Source organism: Mauremys mutica, chromosome 2 (genome assembly GCF_020497125.1).
Source record: "Mauremys mutica isolate MM-2020 ecotype Southern chromosome 2, ASM2049712v1, whole genome shotgun sequence".
In the NCBI taxonomy this organism is placed as follows: domain Eukaryota; kingdom Metazoa; phylum Chordata; order Testudines; family Geoemydidae; genus Mauremys; species Mauremys mutica.
In genome coordinates, this window is record NC_059073.1 from 83,618,003 (window position 1) to 83,638,336 (window position 20,334).

Here is a 20,334-nt window from a genome sequence, read left to right on the forward strand (position 1 = left end):
CTGGGGAGGGAGCTGGGACTGGGAGCCAGTCTGATCAAACAAGGAGCTGGGAAGGAGGGAACTGAGAGTGGCTCAGGGAGGGAGACTGGGACGATAAATCTGAGGAGTAGAGACTGGAACTGGCTAGGCAAGGAAAAATGGGACTGTGACAAGCAGCCAGGGGTAGGGAAGAAACAGGCCTGGGACAAGGACAGTTTGGAAAGGACAGAGCAGAAGGGGTCAAGTTTAGGGGAAATGAGGTGAAAAGTCTGTACCCACTGGAACACCCTCCCATCCACAGCTTGGACTGGAACCCCAGGTTCCCAAGTCTCACCATTCCTCTGCAATCTGAAAATCTCTGTGAAACCCACTGGCAAAGTGTGTGTCTCAGCCCCCTCTATTACTGGTCCACATAGGGTATGACAACCTACTACTGCTATCAGTTACACCATTAGCTCAAGGGGCAGAGGTCTGTGCAGTGGATTTAAAGATTCCAACCCTGCTGATGACCCATGTAGCATCATACTGACACTCACATAATGGAATTTGTTTCTAAAGTTTGCTTTTTTTAAATCTATAAAATTACACACAAAACTCCATTAAAAGGGCACTATTATACGGTTGCAGTCAAGCACTCCAAAGTTAGGAAATGCCAGAATTAAGATTCTGTGGAATCTTAATTGGGCCATTTGTGCATATGCATTACAATATGTCTTTAAATACATGATCACTGAGATGCTTTAGGGTTCAACCCAGACCAGTAAGGGGTTGTCACCGCCTGCCCTGTAACCCTGGATGCTTGTGTGCTGTGCAGCTTTGGCTCAGATCTCTGACATGAGCAGCATCCTCAGAGCACAGTGGCCTCACCCTGGCTGCCACCAGTTTGGTTACCCCTTCCAGGATGACACCAACAGCCTTTCTAGCCTTGTAGTGTCCAGTCCCTCTCACTGAAGCACTCACAAAACCTTACAAGTTTGCTGCTCCTTTAAAGAGAGAGTATACGGCACCAGCCAGTTAGTTTGGCTGAGGATTTCACTCTTCAGTTTGAAACACTGCACTGGGATGGCTGTGTAATAAAACAAGATTAAGTGTATTAGCAAAGAACAGCTATTTAATTGATACCAAGTGGAAGTAATTGGGATAGAAACGGGTACAAACAAGCAACAGTAAAAATACACTTCTAAGACTCAAAGCTAACTTAGAGCCTTTTGTTCCAAGCCGTTTTCTCACCACAGTTCTTCTTCCAGCATGGCTGGCCACTCCTTAGCCAGGGTCCAACACACAGAGCCCAGAGTGCTTCATTTCTCTGTCTCCTCAGGTGAAAAATCCAACATAGCTTTTTCTCTCTCTGCTTTTATCTTTCAAAGTTAATAGTCTTGCTGGAGGAGGCAGGAAGGTTTCCTGGAGATGCAGCTTCCACCCTTGTTCAGTGGGTAAAATGGCCATCCCCCACACAGGTTCTCCTGATGACTTGGTCTACCTTGCATGTAAATGTCATTTGTCCCTCCTTGCTCAGTTCACATTGGAGACACATTCAAGCAGGTGGAACCCACATTCCTTTGTCTAGGACAGTGTGATTTAAGCCCTGGCTGCCAAACACCTTTTAAGAATATATTTCCAGCACATATTAATATTTTTTCATATAGCACCCCTACATGCTCCATGCAGTAATATGAATGACCAGTATATTTCCAGTTCACATATGATACCTTACATGATACATTTTAGTTACAGATTATGACAGTGACTTGGGGTATACTGAGCTCATCAGGCCTAACTGCTACATATGGGGGAGCCCCTTGCCCTCTGAATTGGGGTGGTCTTAGGGTCACAATCACATACTCTTCCAATTTTGCTAAGTCATCTTACCCTCTCTCCCATAACTTCCCAGAGACAGACCTGGTTGCAGCCTCCTCCCCCTCCCTGCTCTTCTGTTGCTGCTGCTGGAACATCCTTACCCTCTGCTTTGGGAACAGCTCTCACCTTCTGCACTGGTAGCTATTTGAGTGGTGATGGGGGATGTCAGACCTGGGAATTACCTTTTTTTGGCACGGGCAACAGTGTTTAACAACATGGCAAGCCAGATGTTCTGTTGCTAGTTATTGCTGGTGAAGTCTCTATCCTAGAGGCACTGCAGCTGTTTTCTGTCTCAGATGGCAGTTAAGTTACATGTGAGGGAGCATATCCCTGATTTTGTACACTGATGTAATGAATGGCATCATGTCTCCCTCTAGTGCTTCACTTAAAGTGCCTATAACAACCTGTGATTGCTGACACCTAGAGAAATTACCTTTAGCTGAAGTGGTAGGGACTTGTGCCTGTGGTCTCTGGTCTGAGTGTTGTGTGTGCTTCCACAGTTCAATACACATCTCATCTAGCAGCACAATCCTGTGTCTGACTTCCCCTGCTGCCAGTTCTCAGGCAGGGAACCAGTGAGTGGGAGGCAGGGCATATCAGGAGGTTAGGCTATGGCTAAAGGAGAATTGCAGTTGAGGTGGATCTAGTGGCTGCTAGAACTGAGTTCAGCAGCATGCAACTTAGTTCATTGGATCAGAGGCAGAGTGTTCTGGGAGTAACTGTGTGGGATGGGGTGTTATATTTGTGAGAAGGACAAACTAGGAGTGGGGAGGGAAGTAAGTTTATATGAGAGGAAGAGGAGAGTCAGAGCAGAGTTTTCTTGGTTCCCATTCCTCACAAAAGAAACCTCAGGACAAGAATTATCCTAGTGACAGAGCTAAGGTCTGATTTATGGGGGAAAGACTCAAAGTACAATTTATAACAATTTACTGGCTAGATATTGCATAACTTCTGTGAGCCAGATTCTGAGAGGTAGTTAGCACTTGCTTAGTCTTACAAACCCATTCTGTATAGCACTTGCCTTCTCTTCTTATAGTGCCCATTCTTTGCTTGTTTGCAGGATGGCGGTACCGCTCTGTTAGCAGCTTGTCAGTATGGCCACACACGAGTGGTGGAAACTCTATTGAAGCATGGTGCCAACATACATGATCAACTTTGTGTGAGTTCATGGGAAGTAAATATAAACACCATGGTCAGTGGAACAAACAAAGTGTGAGATTTTACAATTCAGCTACTACAGATGGTCTTAGCGCCAGTGCAGTAGGGCATTTACCAAAGGTTCTCTCTTTATACATTTTTAATGTAATTGTTATTAACTGTGTGCTCCTTATCATACTGGGAGAAAAGTACAAAGCCAAGAAAGGTGATTTAGTTGATCTATATTTCAAAGTTAGGTCATCTGAACTACACCACTCAGGGCTGTGAAAAATTTCACTCTCTGCAATGTAATTAAGCCAACCTAAGCCCCAGTGTAGATCCTGCTAGGTCGACGGAAGAATTCTTCTGTTAACCTACCTACCATGTCTCAGAGGTGGATTTACTACAGTAATGGATGAACCCCTTCATTTGCTGTAGTAAATGTCTGTGCCACAGCAGTGGCGCACTTCTATTGTATACATATCCTTAGGTGTACTGTGGCTAAAAGGGAAACTTTCAAATCTTTGGTCCTGATTCTCCTTGCCCATTGTCATTTTTACAGCTGTTTAAAGTGAGTGTCAAATGCTAGCACGTCAGAATGGTAGTGTTTACACGCCGGAGTAAATAGCTACATAAGGTGCAAGGCAGTGGAGGGTCAGGCATTTAGTTTTTCTTCGTAACATGCGGATATCATTATAGGTAGAACTGCAGTTACATTTTCTTAACAGCTTTACGTGCTGACATTCAGGTAAAGTGAAGATATTGGGGGAATGTACCTCTCTCACCTGATAGTGCTTTGAAAACAAATTAAAATAAATAACTGGTACAAATGACTTGATGGACATAATTTAGCTGGATTTTCAGAGAGCTAGAAGGGGCTGATCAGGACCTGGATGAATCCCCATCTGATTTACTGTGGTGGAGTTGCATACAAGCTGGGCTATAATAAAACAAAAATGCGTGGCAGATGGTGAAAAGTCAGCCTTCCCTAACTCAAGACAACCCTGACATAAAGGAAGTCATCCCCTGTGGGGTTATAATGTTCTCTCAGCTAACTCTACTGGAGCTAACTCCCATGATAGGGAATGCTCCCATGAGGTGCTAAGTGCCTTCATCTCCATTCATTTCACAGCCGTATTTAACATCTTACAGTTTCAGGCCCTAAACACACATTATCCCGTGTGTGACATACCTAGCTATGACTTCCTGTAAAGAAGGGTGTTCCATGTTTGCTGTTGCATAGTGATTACTTTTTTATCCTGAGGGGCCATATTTAGCCATGTTTGTCACTTCCTGGTAAGGAGTGCTAGGTATTTCCACTGAGGTCTAAAATAACATTTGCCACACCCAACGCATGCACTTAGATCTGAAGGCAATAAAGTAACCTTCCCGCCATCTCTCCAGGAACGGAGCAGCATTCTCAGTTGTATTTATAAGCTTGTTTTGATTACCCATAGCCAATTTTTTAGAAGTTGTGCAATAACACCCTTATGCAGGCAATTAAAAAATTAAAATAAAAGAGAATTCAGAGGGAAAACAAGTATTAGCTCTGCTTCTTTTGCATGGCGGTGCTGAATTGAGTTTGCAAGGTGGTGGTGGTGGTGTCTGGCTGCCTACTTGATTTGGCAAGCTTCCATGCAAGAGGGAGCTCAAACCCACGGCTGTCAGAGCAATTATTCCAAAAGCATCAGGATTTCACTTTCAGTCTTTAAACTGACTAACCGTTAGCAGTGTGGGGAAGAGAAGGAGCCCTAATTAAAAGGAAACCTTTTTTGCATTGATTGGTGCTGTAATAAAAAGTGGTTTTCAGATTACTAAACATTATTTGTTCTGAAAGAGGAACCTGAACAGAAAGACTCCTGTTGTGTCTGTCTGGTGCACAAAGCCTGCAAAAGGGGCTGAATGCAATTACCCAACCCTGTGCGCCTGCTTACTAGCCAGACACAATCTAGCCTTCAGTGTGCCCAGTAACCCATACATTACTTGTATGTTGGAACAAGTCAGTGTGCAGTCGAATATAATAATCAAATGGCTTGTCCAGATAGCACGTAACTGTATGACACGCCGTGGTGTGAATCTATAGACCACCAACTTGCCATGCAGTAACATCCTGTGCGGACGCTGCCATAGCGCAGTGAAAGTCCCAGAGTGTGGCTTAGCGTATTGCCCTTTCAAGTAGTAGTACTTCAGCTGCACTCCGGGACTTTCACTGCACTCTAGCAATGTCCACATGGGATGTTACTGCACAGCAAGCTGTGTGCTGTAGATTCATATTCTGGCTTGCCATGTAAGCAAGCCCTAAAACACATGAAGTGTAAGAATCCCAGCCAAAGAGAAATATGGGAAATTAAATCCCGTCCATTAGACACCTCTTCTGATTCCCAAGATCTCAACCCTCTTGGCATCAGGGGCAAACTTTCCAAATCTGGGACCTGAAGCAAGGACCACTGCAACCCACTAATGCTGGATCAGGCCCCAGGTGATTGGAAAAAATAAGGTCTTCTATAGTCTAAGTAGCCCAACTGAGTATAAACAACTGCAGTTAGTCCCAGTGTAGTGATGTGCCACCAACATTTAAGCAAAGGGCTTTTGCTAAAATACTCCCTTTAGCCGGTGATAAACTTAGTGTGCCCAGGGAGCATGCCTTTGCAGAGGGAGGGTGGAGGGGCTTTAGCATCTTATTCATTTGTTTACCCCATTTAAACCAAAACGCTTCCTCTTAACCATAGGGAAGACAAAATTCCCTTAATATGCACTTCACTGGGAACTACACAGGCAGAGACTGCATCATATCTGAACGCCTGTTCCAACACCAATGCAAGTTTCCATTCCTAGCTAGACAAATAAAGCATTACAGCTGATTGAAATTTTGAAACTTTTTTTCATTGGAAAATGGCCTTTTTTCAAAGAAGAACCGAAAAATGTTTGACTTTTGAAAACCTAACACAGAAAATGTTTTGGTTGTTAAAAGCTGAAAACATTTACAATGGAAAAAAAAATTTTTTTGTTGAAAAACCAAAAACTGTCAGTGAAATGTTTTGAAAAACCCCAACCAGGTCCACAAATTACCTTGCTGTGTGTAAGCCACTGATAAGTGTTTATATTGTAGGTCCTCCTTTTATGGCTACTTTACAGAGATGAGTCTACTGCAACTGCCAGCCAAAGGAGTTACTCCTTCAGCTCAACTGGTAGAAGTTAGTGCTTTTAGGCCCCAATTCAGCAAAGCGCTTACGCAGATGCTTTAAATTAAATACATGGTTAAGTCCATCCTTCTTTAGCAAAGCACTTAAGAACTTCGCTGCAAAGGGATGGATTTAAGTATGTGCTTAAATGCTTTGGTGACTTGGGGCCCTTAACATGGTAGGCCCTGGGTTCAAATCTCAGCTTTGACCAATGATCACAGACATTACCTTTGTATACTTAAGAGGAATGCTACACACCCAATCTCGTTTGTTGTGGACTAAATTTAGGATTTCGGTGATGATGAGTTTCTTGTGTGTAGCTATTTGTACGTTATTAAGTTGCTTAATGGCACAGAAAGGGAAATATGTTTTGATGTAAATATCTAGTGTCGCTTTACCAATTAAGCTTTATTTATTTTTACTCAGGATGGCGCTACTGCACTTTTTCTGGCTGCCCAAGGCGGTTATCTGGATGTCATCAGATTATTATTATCTTCAGGAGCAAAGGTCAACCAGCCAAGGCAGGTAATATTCAGCATTGCACTACCAAAGCAGAGATGGCATTTAATTAACATTCTCTTGCTAAAAATATGGTTGGAATTCTCAAAGGCCCTAAGGGAGTTAGTCTTTCAGTTGGACCTGGGCACCTAATGACCTCAGGCCCCTTTGAAATTCCATCTTAAAACACTAGCAGTAAATAGCACTCCACATAACCCCTGCTAAAGTCAACCAGTCCGACTTATGTACTTATTAAAACCCTACCACAACTGTGTCTTTAGTATCAAAGATTAACTTTGATTAAAAACCTTTGACTCTGAGTTTACTTCATGCTGTCTATACACATTGTAATAATCAGTCGTAAATTGTAGTTTTAACCTCCTTAAACATTTGGTACCTGTACAACTGCCATCCCTGTTTCCACTTAGTTGCACTCTAGGTTCTGATGCATAACCACATGCATAACTTCAACTATGAGAGTAGATCCACTGAAGACAATGGAGCTACTCTCATGCTTTGTTACACAATGTGCTTAGTGCTTTGCTGGATCCGACACTAGTGCTCTGGGGACCTAATCCCACTCCCATTAAAGTCAAGTGGAGTTGATTCAGGCCTCAAGGGAATGCAAACATTTTAAACTACATCAGGAAGTAAATACAGATGAAAGGTTTCTAACATATCCATAATTTTGCCTCCTTGTATCTGAACACAGTGGGCCTACTTTTCAAAAGAGGGAGTCTTAATAGGTCAGCCAGTTTTTTGCCTTTGGATGCTGAAATCAGCACTTAGATGTAAAATGAGCACTTACATACCTAGCTACCAATTTGAGCATCCAGATGGGGATTTGCACATCTCACTTAGATACCCATATTAGAAAATGGGGCTTCCCAGAATGCTTGATTTTTACATCAGAAAGTCTCACCTAAGGGTTGCTAAACCAGTTCAAATTAGCTACCTACCCTGAATCTTCATCACACTTAACCTGTACATTTAAAAATATTTGGATAATGTTCCCTTCTTGCATTGTTCATGTATGTCTCTGCTAGCTGGCTGAGGTTTACTGGCTTCAGCTGGATAGGAAATCAGGAGAAAATGGGATGAGAGAGCCCTAATACAGTGCAGAATGTAGCACGTGAATAGGCTGTCTAGCTTTTCCTATATTTCCTGACTTCCTACCCAGAAGAGCCAAGCAAGTCACAGCCAGGCAGCAGAGAACTACATGTACTTCTTCAGCAGCTTCTTTGAGGGCTATGGGTGTCTTTTCACTGGAAAAATCTCTGCTGCTACTTAGCACAAGGAAATAGGACCATACATTCATATACCTGTATATCCACATTGAGATCATCCTACCTCTCTCTCTGTAGCCTCCCTCAGCCACCGGATTTATCTTTATAGGTAGGAAGGTTGGCAGGTGTTCTCTGGGCTGATGCTTAAATTACTCCTTGGCTACCTGTGATGATACTGTCTCTCTGGCTTTGTGTAGACTGTGATTTGTTAAAAGGTGGTAACTAACACATTCTAGGTATCTAGGGCAGTGTATACTTTAATATGAGCTAAACCGGTCAAGTTAAAGCCATGGGAGCAGCCTAGCTTTAACTCGACCATGTTAAAGTGTACATTGCCTTGTCTAAACTGGACTCTTAGCTAACATGTCAGCTAAGTAAGATGTTCTAACACCTACTAATAACACACTCTTAAACTCTAATCCAGGCTGAGCCTCTCAGATGTATCCTTAGAGACAAGACAATGTGTAACCCATGCCCTAAGTTCCCTGTAAGCTGTGCGGCGGCCGCAGCAGCCTATTTAGCACCATGCAGGCACTCGGGGAACCCACCCAGGGACCTGTCACCTGCCGCGACTGGGGGAAGGGCGCCCCTCCTCCAGCCCCAACCTGCCATGGCCGGGGTGGACCCTCAGCCCCAACTATGCTGCAGCCCGGACCTGCTGCGGACGGGGCGCCCCCACCCCCGCGTGAACCAGAACGGGGCGGCCCGGCCCAAGCCGAGGTCGGACCCAGCCGCGGCCAGGATGGCCCAGCCCTGACCGAGCCGCTGCTGGGGTGGCCCAGCCTGAACGTGGGCAACCCAGACCCAGCCACGGCTGAGATGGCCCTGCCTGAACCCAGTTTCGGCCCTGACCTGTCGCAGCCGGGGCGCCCTCCCTGAACCCGGCCCCAGCCTGGACCTGTGGGTGCCGATCCTGCGGCTCCCGCCCCAGAGCTGCCACAGCAGGAAGAGGTGCCTCTTCCCCTCCACCCCCCCCAGCCCAGGTGCTGCTTTGGGGAGAGAATGCTGGCAGGAATCCTCTCTCCCCACTGTAGCCACGGAGCACCGTCCTGCTCCCCAAATCCCTCATCCCCAGCCCCACCCCAGAGCCCACAGCCAGAGCCCTCATACCCCTGCACTCCGACCCTCTGCCCCAGCCCTGAGCCCCCTCCCACACTCTGAACCACTCACCCCCCTCCCCACCACATGAATTTTGTTATATGTCACACAAAATTCATTCTGTACATGGGTGTGAAAAATGAGGGGGAACACTGTGTGCCTGCAGGGTGTGGCGCTCTGTGTACTTCTAATAGCACCTACACAACCTAGAGATTGATGAGTCTGTTACCGCCTTGGTTAAGATCGTACAGTAGAGGCTCTTGCACTACATTTCAGAGATCCCAGATTCGATCCCACCTGCCGACAACCAGGGTCTGTCAGTATTACAGCTACATAGTAATTAAACACCTGCAGCTGGCCTGGGTCAGCTGACTCAGGATCGCTGGGTGGGCTCGGGCTGCAGGGTTGTAAAATTGTGGTGTAGGCATTCGGGCTTTGGCTGGAGTCTGGACTCTGGGACTGTCCCCCCACTTACGGGGTCCTAGGGCCCTAGCTCCGGCCCAAGCCCAAACATCTATACAGCAATTTTACAGCCCCACAGCCTGAGCTCCACGATCCTGAGTCAGCTGACCCGGACCCACCACCACTATATTACAGATCTTTTATTCCAGTGTAAAAGTACCCTAGCAGTCTAAACCTAGATTACTGAACCTGGCTGGTAACACACACAGGTGAGCTGTTACACAATTGGGAATGGCTGAAGCACAGCAGCACTTTGGCAGTGCTTACTATGCTGTGGGGTGGGAGTGAAATTGTTTAGCTACACTGAGCTGGCTCTATGCTACTGATGAGTACTATATACAAGTGAAATCCTCAGCTGGCTTTTTTAGGGCAGCTTCATGTCTTTTTTGCACCATGGACCTGTGCAAAGGGGACACACGTCAGGGGCCAAGCAGCTGGCCTAATGTGTAAATATTGTACCTATTTGGATGGTACCACTCTCCTCACCCACTGGGGACACCAATCTCGGAGGAAGAAGCTGCAGCTAACAATTTGCTTGTGTACTGTATCCTCCTCTGCCCCAACTTCATTTGTCTTTTGTCATTTTAGCTTGTAAGTTCTTCAGGGCATGCACTGTCTCACATCTGAAGAAGTGAGGGTTGTTTGTTTTTTTTACTCACAAAAGCTTATTCCCAAATAAATCTGTTAGTCTCTAAGGTGCCACCGGACTCCTTGTTGTTTTTGTGGATACAGACTAACACGGCTACCCCCTGATACTTGTCTCCTACTATGTGTTTTAACAGCACCTACCATAATCAGTGCTCTGAGCCTTTCAGCACTACTTCAATATAAATAATAGTGTTATCATTTCCTTCTGCTTCTTTTTATTCATATATGTAAAACCTTAACTTAGCCTCAGCTAAGGAAAAGCTACCAAGTGCCCTGTGCTAAACTTGTCTCGTCGTGTTTTGCAATTCTTATATAAGTAGAACCACAAATTGCACAATACATGTTCTATGTGCAGATTTCCCTGTTTTGATGGGACTTGGATTTTTTCCAAACTTTTACAGCTCCGGACTATGGTGCCATATCCTAGCACTCTCTGCTGGACAAAGTTTAAAAATAATTATGAAACCCTTGAGTTATTGAGGGAGGAAAAAACTGTACATTGGAGATGGACAATTTTTGCCATCCCACTTGTTATGCTTGAGTTATATACTCTGCGTACAAGAGAGCCTTTGCATTTTATTTTTGGATCACAAAGAATTCATTGTGTAAATAGGATGTATACTAGGGTGTGGGCAGCCATTCTAATATCAATGAGAACATTTATACAGAAGTTATGCAAGAAGGGGAAAAGCTCATTTTTTTTTATTATTACTGGGTATTGGGCTTTGACTATGAAACCATGTTTTCAGGGTGTATCTTTGCTCTTTCTGTGCATCAGAAAAGACAGAAATGTAAAGGCTAGGGATGTACCAATGGGACAAATGTTCTGTCCATTCTACCAAATTTGGTGAAACTGGTTAAACACATGTGCTAAACAGCTACCTGATGTGCACACAGTTGAGAATAAAAAAGATTTAACAATAAAAAGGAAAGTAGGGTTCTATGTATGTAGTGTAAAATGTTCAGCTTGATTATGCATGGGGAATTAGGTTTGATACTTCCACAACAATGGGAGGAGTCTGCCTAACACACTCAGCTCCCAAGTGGTGCTTAAATTAAACCGTCTGTGCCTAGTTAGGGCAGTGGTCGCCAAACTTTTCACAGTTGCGCTCTCCCTTCCTCCTGTCCACCCCCTCCTCTGCATGGAGCCAGGAGCAGGGCCATGGCAACAGGAGTAAGGAAGCTGAGGCTGAGGGCAGGTCTGGTGCTGGGAGCAGAGCCGCAGCCGGGAATGGAGCTGTGGCCCGGGGCTGAGGCTGGGGCCAGGAGCAGTGCCGTGGTTGGGGGCCAAGGCTGAGACCGGGAGTGGAGCTGCAGTCAGGAGCTGGGGCTGCAACAGGGCTGGGGGCAGAACAGGGTTGGGTGGCACTTCCTCCCCACCCCCTGTGGAGGCTGCTGTGCCCCCCCAACCATTTCTCTATTTCTTCACTGTTTTTATGGCAATAAGATTTTATTAAGGAATCCAAGTTCACTCCTTCCAATAACCAGAATCTAGCAGTGAACTGTCAGCGTGCAGTGTCACAAAGTGAAGCCTCTATCAGTCTTGTTTTGCTTGAAGGACGGGACAGCTCCTTTGTGGATAGCATCTCAGATGGGTCACAGCGAGATAGTGAGGGTAATGCTGCTCCGGGGAGCTGATCGAGATGCCACACGGAACGTGAGTAATTTTCACTTTTGGAGTGACTCTTAAAGGGAGACTGCCTACAAGTTAAAAACATTCTGCATTTTCATAGCAACTGTCATCAGAGGATCTCCACACACTATACATCAATTAATTTAGTCTCAGAACACCCTGGTGAGGTAAGCAAAAAAAATTATGCCTAATGTCCTGTTGGGGAAACTGAGGCAGAGACACATTGCAGTTAGCTGAAGATCACACACATTCTATGGTGGACATGGAAATAGGACTTACATCCTCTGGAATCTTCTAGGGCCCCAAAGCCATCTGCATGAGGGCATTACACCTCTGTGCAAGTTTTGGGATCCCTGAATCCCCTCTCATTGTCAGGCAGTGCAGCTCCAGTGGAGCCAGGATGCCATGAGCTGCCCTTTTCCTCGGTTCCTGGGCCCATCTTTTTGTAGGGGTTCTTTAGTGTAGGGGTAGGGGAAAGAAAAGTTCATATAAATTCCCTGTGGTGTTTGAGATGAGTGAGACTGACGATGATGCACATTGTCCTCAGCTTTACCCCACCTGCATTCTCCCTCCCTGCTCCCCATTCAAAGATCCCTGGACCTGCAGATGGCACACCATGAATTCCAGAGACAGATGGAATGATGCTGTGGAGGTGGATATGCAAAGATCATGTATGGAGAGGACTATCCCTACATGGAGTCGGAGGGGACAACCTTCCATTCAGTCAGAGAGCATTTAAAGCTGTCATAATAACTGAACCCTTTTTTTTTTCTCTCCATTAAAGGATGGTACCACCGCTTTACTTAAAGCTGCTAACAAAGGGTATCATGACGTTATAGAGGAATTACTCAAATTCTCTCCTGCACTTGGCCTGTTGAAGGTATGTACTGAAGTATGTTGGTATTGGCATATAGCGTTGGAGAGACAAAAGACCTGCTTCTCTACTGCCTTCATTGACACCAGTACAAAGCTATTGTCCTGATTTGATTCTGATTCACAACCATTTTATAGGTATTTATGACTATGCAAAGGGAAGGATGTGAAGATCCAGGCCCAGAGAGTGCAAGAAAGACATGAAATCTATATTCTTTTGATTTCAATACTCTTTAAATATGATTAAAACTCTTCTTAAAAATCCTCCATACTAAGCTTTGGAAGGAGGATGCATACTGTGCTGTAGATAGAATTCAGCTTTTTTTTTTCTGCTATTTTTGTCTGAAATAAATAGATTGATGTTTATGATGCAATTTTAATGCCAAATCCTGGCCTCTGTTGCACTAATGTTACTGAGGGCAGAATTTGGCACAGCAAGTTAGACAGCAAACTAGAATTCTAAGGGTGCTATTCCAGACAAAGCAATTCTGTATTTGATTTAGTTCTCTTTAAATGAATGTAGTGGCTTTGAAAATTACATTGGCTATTTGGGGGCAGATTTTTAAAAGCTGATTTCATGTGCCCATAGATTGCAGGTGCAAACATTACTGGCATAGTTTTGCAGCTATTTTGGGGTGTAACTAATGTCACTTGGAGGTGTTAGTACCCAGATCAACCTTTTGTTGTTTATTTAACATACTTGTAATTCTATTTTTCAATAAACTACAAAAAGAACACTGTTACTTGGTAATGTCAGCCTGACTCTCATTTACACTAACACACCCTGAATTACATTTATACCCACTTTAAAGCCCCTTTACATTGCCAGGAAGGAGACTCATTGTTAAGGCCCTGTGTCTTTAAGTATGATCAGATCACTTTGATGGCCTAATCCCTATAGTGTTGTTTCTCTTTTCCTTATACGCAGGTCTGTTCTTTGCTGCTGTTTCTGTTTTTGTTGTTTTCCCCTATGCACCTGGTACAAATGTTTAGATGTATGTTTATATTTTCTAGAATGGGACTTCTGCTCTCCATGCAGCTGTTCTGGGTGGCAATGTTAAAGCAGTAGCACTTCTTTTGGAAGCAGGAGCAGATCCTTCTCTTAGGAACAAGGTACATTTTGGTGTTTTATCCAGAGTTTGTAAAAACGTACCTGTGAAAACATTAAACATTGTTTCTTCCATGTTACTTCTAAACTAATTTTAAACAGCAGCAGTCCGCTCTTTTGCATGTTGTCTTAGCAACGTCCCTCAACTCTCATCCAAAGAAATTATTCTCCATGCCCATTCAATCTTTAGTTTCTCTATAACACTGATTACAAGGATGCCAATTAGTGCCACTAAGGATAGCAGTATTAGTGATGTGGACGTTAACCCAAGAAGAATTGGATGGGGACTATATGCTCATTCAATATAGATAGACCACCAAAGATTAAATTGTCACAACTTTCCATCATACCAACCTAAACCAGTCAGCTAGAAGTGAAAAGCTCCGTATACCATTACTGCTCCCCTGAGCTATCCAGTCTCTCTAAATCATAAACTCTGTGTTGGTATGCAAACTATATTTGAGAGAAACTGTGACTAGCTAATGTTCTTGGACAATCATAAATTATGGAGATCTATGTACCAGAACTGGGTTGAGCCACAGGAGTTTGGATCTGAAATTTTGGATTAGAAACAGCAGGTTAAAATCATATCTTGTTATTTTCAAACTTTATATAGCAGAGTGCTTGAGAAGATTCAGCTTCCTGGGTCTCCCTTTATTAGTTACGCTTGGGAGACAGAACAAATCACTCAGATCCCATAACTGCTTACATGAATTCAGCACTTTTCATGTTTGCAAATTGCCTGCAAACAAGTTTTTACTTGATTCCATTAAATATTTTACATTATATATTGCATAATTTATGCAAATGTTTCTTCCTCTGTAGTTTGTTTATGAACTATTTGTTGCAAATAGTTTCTCTCAGGTTGGGTTGGTTAGTTGTGATTGGACACGGGTTACATGGTATTGTTTTCTGTTCTCTGATTGAATGAGTGAACATTTCAGAATCAAGTTTCTGGTACAAATATTCTTGTTTATGAATTTATCAACATTTATTTTCTGAGTATTCTCTAACAGTTGCTTAAAATATGCTGTTTCCACGAACACTCCTCCCAGTAAGCTCATTTGCTGAAATACAGAAGAAAAAGGCTGCAAACAGAGGTGGAACAAACTCTGATTTTAAATCAAGAGAATAGTTGCATAAAAAATTTAAGTAGTCAGACTGGTTAATATTGGGAAAGAGAGTGATTTTGTAAAGCATTTTAAGATTTACTATATAAGAACTAGGAATCATAATTATCTTGAATAAGGGAAATAAAATTTACATATACTATTTCCATCACTTTCCACTAGATGGAAGCAGAGCCAATCTCTTTAAAACAATAGTTTACATTTTATTAGTAGTTCATACTTTGTTTTGATAATATTATCCAAACAAATGTGCCAGATTTTGCAACTACTAACACAGTTATTTGCAGAGGATAGAGGGTGATAGAGTCCTTTCCTTGAGCTTTATTCTATAGTTCTTCCCCTCCTCCCGTCCGTTGGAAAATATTTGGAAAATAAAATGGCATTTGGTGTAGTTGGGTGGATTTCCAAAACAAGAACATTACTCTGAAGGAATATCTCCTTAATATCTAAATGTTAATTTCTACAGGTCTTATTCCCATCGTTTTTGTTTTCAGTGGATATAAAGTAGGAGACAAAAATCTTTGATATCTTGGTCACTAACAACCTAATACAAAGCCCATTTGCTGCTGGGTTTTTGTTTGTTTTTATTTGTTTTGTTTTGCACACAGTACAAATGTTAGATGCTCATTTACTTCTGTGGGCTTTGGATAATGTCCTAAAGATCTGCCCCTGCTCCCATTGAATTCAATGGCAATATTCTCCTTTGCTTCTATGGGACCATCATAGGGACCCCAAAATCCAGCCCCCGTGCCCAGAGCCTGTCATTGTTCAAATTTCACATAAGCCTTATTTTGAGGACTTGAGTGGAGCTTACATGTTGTGTAGGCCTTGTGTTGACCCCTTTGTACAGGAGAAAATTTCTCCTGGCCTCTCTACACTGTCTAAAATTTGAAACGGTTTTAAAAACTGGTCCACTAAATGATAAAGGAGCCATACAGTAGACCAGGCTTGGGTAACCTGAACAGCTTGTGATGAAGTGGCTTCAAAACAAGCATATGGCAGGATTATAGGAAGTGAACACAAGAAAGAAAGAAATAGTGATTACTCTTTCAGGACTAGATTTTAATTAGCCCTAATAAGGCCACACAGGTAAAGAAGGGGGGCAGGGCAAGTAAGGTGAGTGTGGCCACATTAGAGGTACCCAGAGCACAGCATGTGGGGATGGGGCTTGAACAGGAGCTACATGGCCAGTACTCTCCCCCTCCCATGAGCAAATGGGTAGAACCACAGCTCTACTGCATGCTAGCCTATGGAGCTGTCCAGAGCTGTGGGAGGGAGGGAAATAAGTTGCATCCCAAAAAAAGGGGTGAAGTAATTTATTCCTCTTCAAAGCATACAGGGAAGGAACTGTGACTGAGTCACAGTCACTGTTGCATAGGGTTGAGCCTAAAGGTTTATCTTAGCCCATAGTAGCTAGAGTGCAGCCTACATTTAAACACAAATGATTCTTTATTGTGCCCAATGTTTTCTCTAGGACTTTAATGCTTTTAATGTCCATGCTTCCAGGGCTTTAATGCTTCCATGTTTTGGAAATTCTGCCATGCATTTTCTAATCATGCTGTTCCTTGTTTCAGGCAAATGAACTGCCAGCAGAACTAACGCAAAATGAACGCATCCTCCGGCTCCTCCGGGCAAAAGAAAAGCACAGGAAAAGCTAACCCAACCACTGTGTCAGATGTGGTTTGACAGAGAGGAGCCATGTCCACGCTGGCACTAAAGCAAATCTGGTTTTGAAAATGGCTTATTGAACCTGTTTGCAGAATTGATTTAGCATGTCCAAGATACCACTCTGTGAATAAGGTCAGCCTTCAACACAGAGCAGGGGTGCACTAAAGCTTCAGTTTTGCACCATTAAATCTAAGAGGAGTTTTTGCCATGGGCTTCAGTGAGAGCAAGATAGGGTCCTAAAGGCCTGTTTGCACCACAACCCTGTCTATACTTGAAAATCCCAGCATTCCCATAAATCCTAAAATGTGTGTACTACACCTTATAGCCACACACAAGTGCTCCAACCATTTCACAGGCATTCCCACTATTGTTATGACTGCACTAGCTGAGATCAAGTCTTAATGCCTCTTTGTGCACCTGTTCAGTTTGAACCATTCAGCTTGTATAGGTGGGAAGCACACATGTTCTAGCTGCACTGGTTCAATTAATCTCCTCAGCACAGTCCCACAAGGCTTCAATGCACCCTTCAGGCTTTGACAGTTTGGAGACCAGGCTATGTCCACCTTCCTCCCTGCTGCCATTTCATGCAGGCCTGAGAGAAAGTGGAGGGGTGTTCATCTGATCTCAGCTGTGCCGAATAACTCCTTCCCTGTTTGCAGCCACGTGTAGGGCAGGGATATAGGACACAAACCAGACTATTTAAATAAAAACTTTAATTAGAACAAGGAATTTTTTATTGGCTAGTAGGAAAATAACCCACAACACAATGGGGAAAAGTTAGGGAGCGCAAACACCACAGCATCTACACACCCACACTAGAAACCTCAGTTACATATGTAATGGACGACCTTACTCTGGAGTTGGCATGGCTCTGAAGTAACTGTTTCATCTGTATCTCATAGGTGCTTGAGACCTGAAAAGGGGACTTCAGTGAAAACATATCCCAGGCTACTCCACCCCCATCCCAAGTGAATCCTAGTTCTCTTGCTTACCAGCACAGGGAGGTAAATAACTTCTGGTTCTCCCCACTATCCTTGAGGATCAGAACATATGCTAGAGGGGTGACTACCTGAGGTGGGGGAGAAGGATTGGAAAAAGTGGCTGTGTACCAATGGATACCTCAGAGGGGTGTCCTCCCTCCAGCCCCTGGCCTTGACTGCTCTGTTTGGATTGTAGAGGGAGACACAAGAGAAAAGGTAGCTGTTACTTAAGCAACAACTCATTAAAACGATCCAAAACTTTACAGTTTACCCCAAAAGTTATCAAGCAAATGAGAGCAAACTCGTCTCCTCCTCAGAGTAAACTCTGACCTGTGTAGTACCCCAATCCATCCAACAGTGGGTATGGGGGCAGCTGGTGGCCTTCTGCAGTGTAATTCCCTTTCACTCCTAACATATGCTCAAATCCATGGACGGAACAGAATCACTGGAAATAGTCACTGGGCAAACCAAACATAGCATGTTGTTAACATATATTTAGCTGTGAAGCCTACTCGTGTGGGTGTTATAAATGTACAGTATACATTGTACACACAAACACGTGTATACGACACGGTTTGGTGTTCACCAGCTACTATACAATGCAGCTGCTGCAGGGACCTGTGCCTGGAATTATGGGAGAGGGGCCACTATGAGCAGGTACATCAGCAGTTGGTAGGCCATGTGTAATGTGGGCACATTATACTCCTGAGGGCATTCCGTGCCAAAAAAATTAAAAATTCTGTGCCAAAAAAAATAAAGAAATTCTGCGTACAATATTTTAAAATTCTGCAAAATTCTGTAAATTGTATTTGTCAAATAAATGTGGAGGCTCCAGCATGGCATGGGGGAGCACAGGCCACTCGCTGCATAGAGGTGGGAGATCACTCTGCAGCTTCCCCCGGGCACGGATTCACTGGTGAGGCTGGACCCAACCCTGACCCTGACTGGGCCTGACCCTGACTGGGCCTGCCCCACAAACACCCCAGGGCCCTGCTGCTCCATGCCAGATGCACCATGTATGGCAGGCAGGTTCAGTCCAGCAGGATCCAAGTGTGGAGGGGCTTAGTGTGGGGGGGATCCAGGTGTGGTTTGAGAGGGTTCTGGGGGGCGGGCATGTGGATGCAGGTAGCTCAGTGAGGAATTCAGGTGGGCGGGGGGATCTGGATGCACAGGGACTTGTTTGGTTCTGGATGCAACGGTAATGGGATGCTGCAGGAGGGTCCAGGTGAAGGTGGTTGGGGCTCAGCAGGGGTGGGGGGGGATCTAGGCATGGGAGGGGATAGAGCTTAGCAGGGGGGTCTGGGTGTGGTGGGATAGAGCTCGGAGGTGGTGATCCAGCGGGGTGGCGATCCAGGTGCAGCTGGTTGGGGCGAGGTGAGGTGGGGATCTGGGTGAGTTAGCGGGGTGGTCCAGGTGCAGGGGGAGTGGGGCTCCTCAGGGGGGTTCTGGGTGCGGGGAGTGTGAGGCTCCGTGGGAGAGTCTGGGTATGAGGGGAGTCTGGGTGCATGGTGGATGGGGAAGCAGCTCTATGTACAGTGATCCCTCCCCCTGCAGCTGAGGAGCGATGGATGCAGGACGTGTGTGTGTGTGGGGGGGGTAGTTTGCAGAACTTCCTGCAGCTGGGGGAGAAATCTCAGGGTGGGTCTGAACCAGCCCCGAATGCCGTGCAAAGGAAGAGGAAGTCCCGTCCTCCCTAGCCCAGCCAGGACTAGCAGTTGAGCCTGGGGCAGGGCAGGAGCCACCTGCCAAGTCTTCTCCAATTCTGCCCCCTACCCCAGAGAGAGTTAGCTCTCTGCTGGTTCCCTTGGGCACTCAAAAACTACACTGGGCAAGGTCACGTGACTGCTCTTGTGGCTTCCCCATCAGAAAGTCATTTTTCTTCAAGGAAGCAAAGAAATCTGCGGGGACATAAATTCTGCATATGCGCAGTGGTGCAGAATTCCCCCAGGAGTAACATTACACCAGTTTATACAGTATAGGCCCATTAGTGTGGCCATAATAAATGGCTGCATTAATAAATAGTGCTAGAACAGTCAGCTGCAACCTTTAATCTTGCTGTGCTTCAGACCTCTAGTGTAGCATGGTTAAGGGTCTGCAATGTGGATAGGACCTTGACATGTTTTAACCGTGGCCCTGTACCATGTTACATCAATATACAGTAGTTATTGCAGTCAGTATAGGCATGCCCTAAATCATGTTAGTCAAACCCATGTTACAGATTTCCCTTGGTGAGGTTCAGACATGGTGCTAACTCAGTACGTGGACACACACCATTCAGCCCACCTCCAAATCATGGCAAGTTGCTTCAAAGTATTAGTGTAGACAGGGCTTTTGTTCCCAAGGAAACATAGACTGCTGCCCTGTTAAAATTAGACTGCAAGTCTGACATTTAGTTGAATCATTGCACTCTTCCTTTAGTGAATAAAAAAGAGTCACTTTACTATTGCTTGAGGGAGTATAGTTCACTTTAGTGCAAACTGTTTCCTCCAACATATGGATCATAGCCATAAAACCAGGAACCTGCAAGTTATTGTTTTCTTGAGGGCAAGGGAGGTGGGGGAGAATCCAGATCCTGGTTAATAGAAGAAGTGAATGCACCTTTGCTTGCAAGCTACTATTGTTATATATGGTATTAGAAGGGAAAGCCGAATGCTTTCCTGTTAGAGTATGAGATGTTACCAGAACAATCTGCTTGGTTGGGTAATTAAAACTCTGCTTTCCTTGAATTAAAGCAATACTTTTGCCTAACTGAATCTTGTAGACAAGTTAGTATGGGATTAAAGAATTATGCATAG

General features: G+C 44.4%; 1 protein-coding gene across 2 annotated transcripts in view; it reads left to right on the plus strand.

Annotated features, from left to right (window-relative positions):
• The window catches only part of ANKRD29 (ankyrin repeat domain 29), a 40,546-nt gene extending 22,253 nt beyond the window's left edge, over window positions 1–18,293 (plus strand). Inside the window, exons 5-10 of one of the 2 annotated variants that reach the window (XM_045006551.1) lie at window positions 2,897–3,028; window positions 6,582–6,680; window positions 11,706–11,804; window positions 12,565–12,660; window positions 13,668–13,766; window positions 16,466–18,293. In XM_045006551.1, coding sequence (XP_044862486.1) covers window positions 2,897–3,028; window positions 6,582–6,680; window positions 11,706–11,804; window positions 12,565–12,660; window positions 13,668–13,766; window positions 16,466–16,549 — 609 coding nt within the window. In that variant the 3' untranslated portion in view covers window positions 16,550–18,293. The remainder of the gene's footprint in view (window positions 1–2,896; window positions 3,029–6,581; window positions 6,681–11,705; window positions 11,805–12,564; window positions 12,661–13,667; window positions 13,767–16,465) is intronic. The other variant, XM_045006552.1, reaches the window with a different exon arrangement.
• Window positions 18,294–20,334: the final 2,041 nt, after the last annotated feature.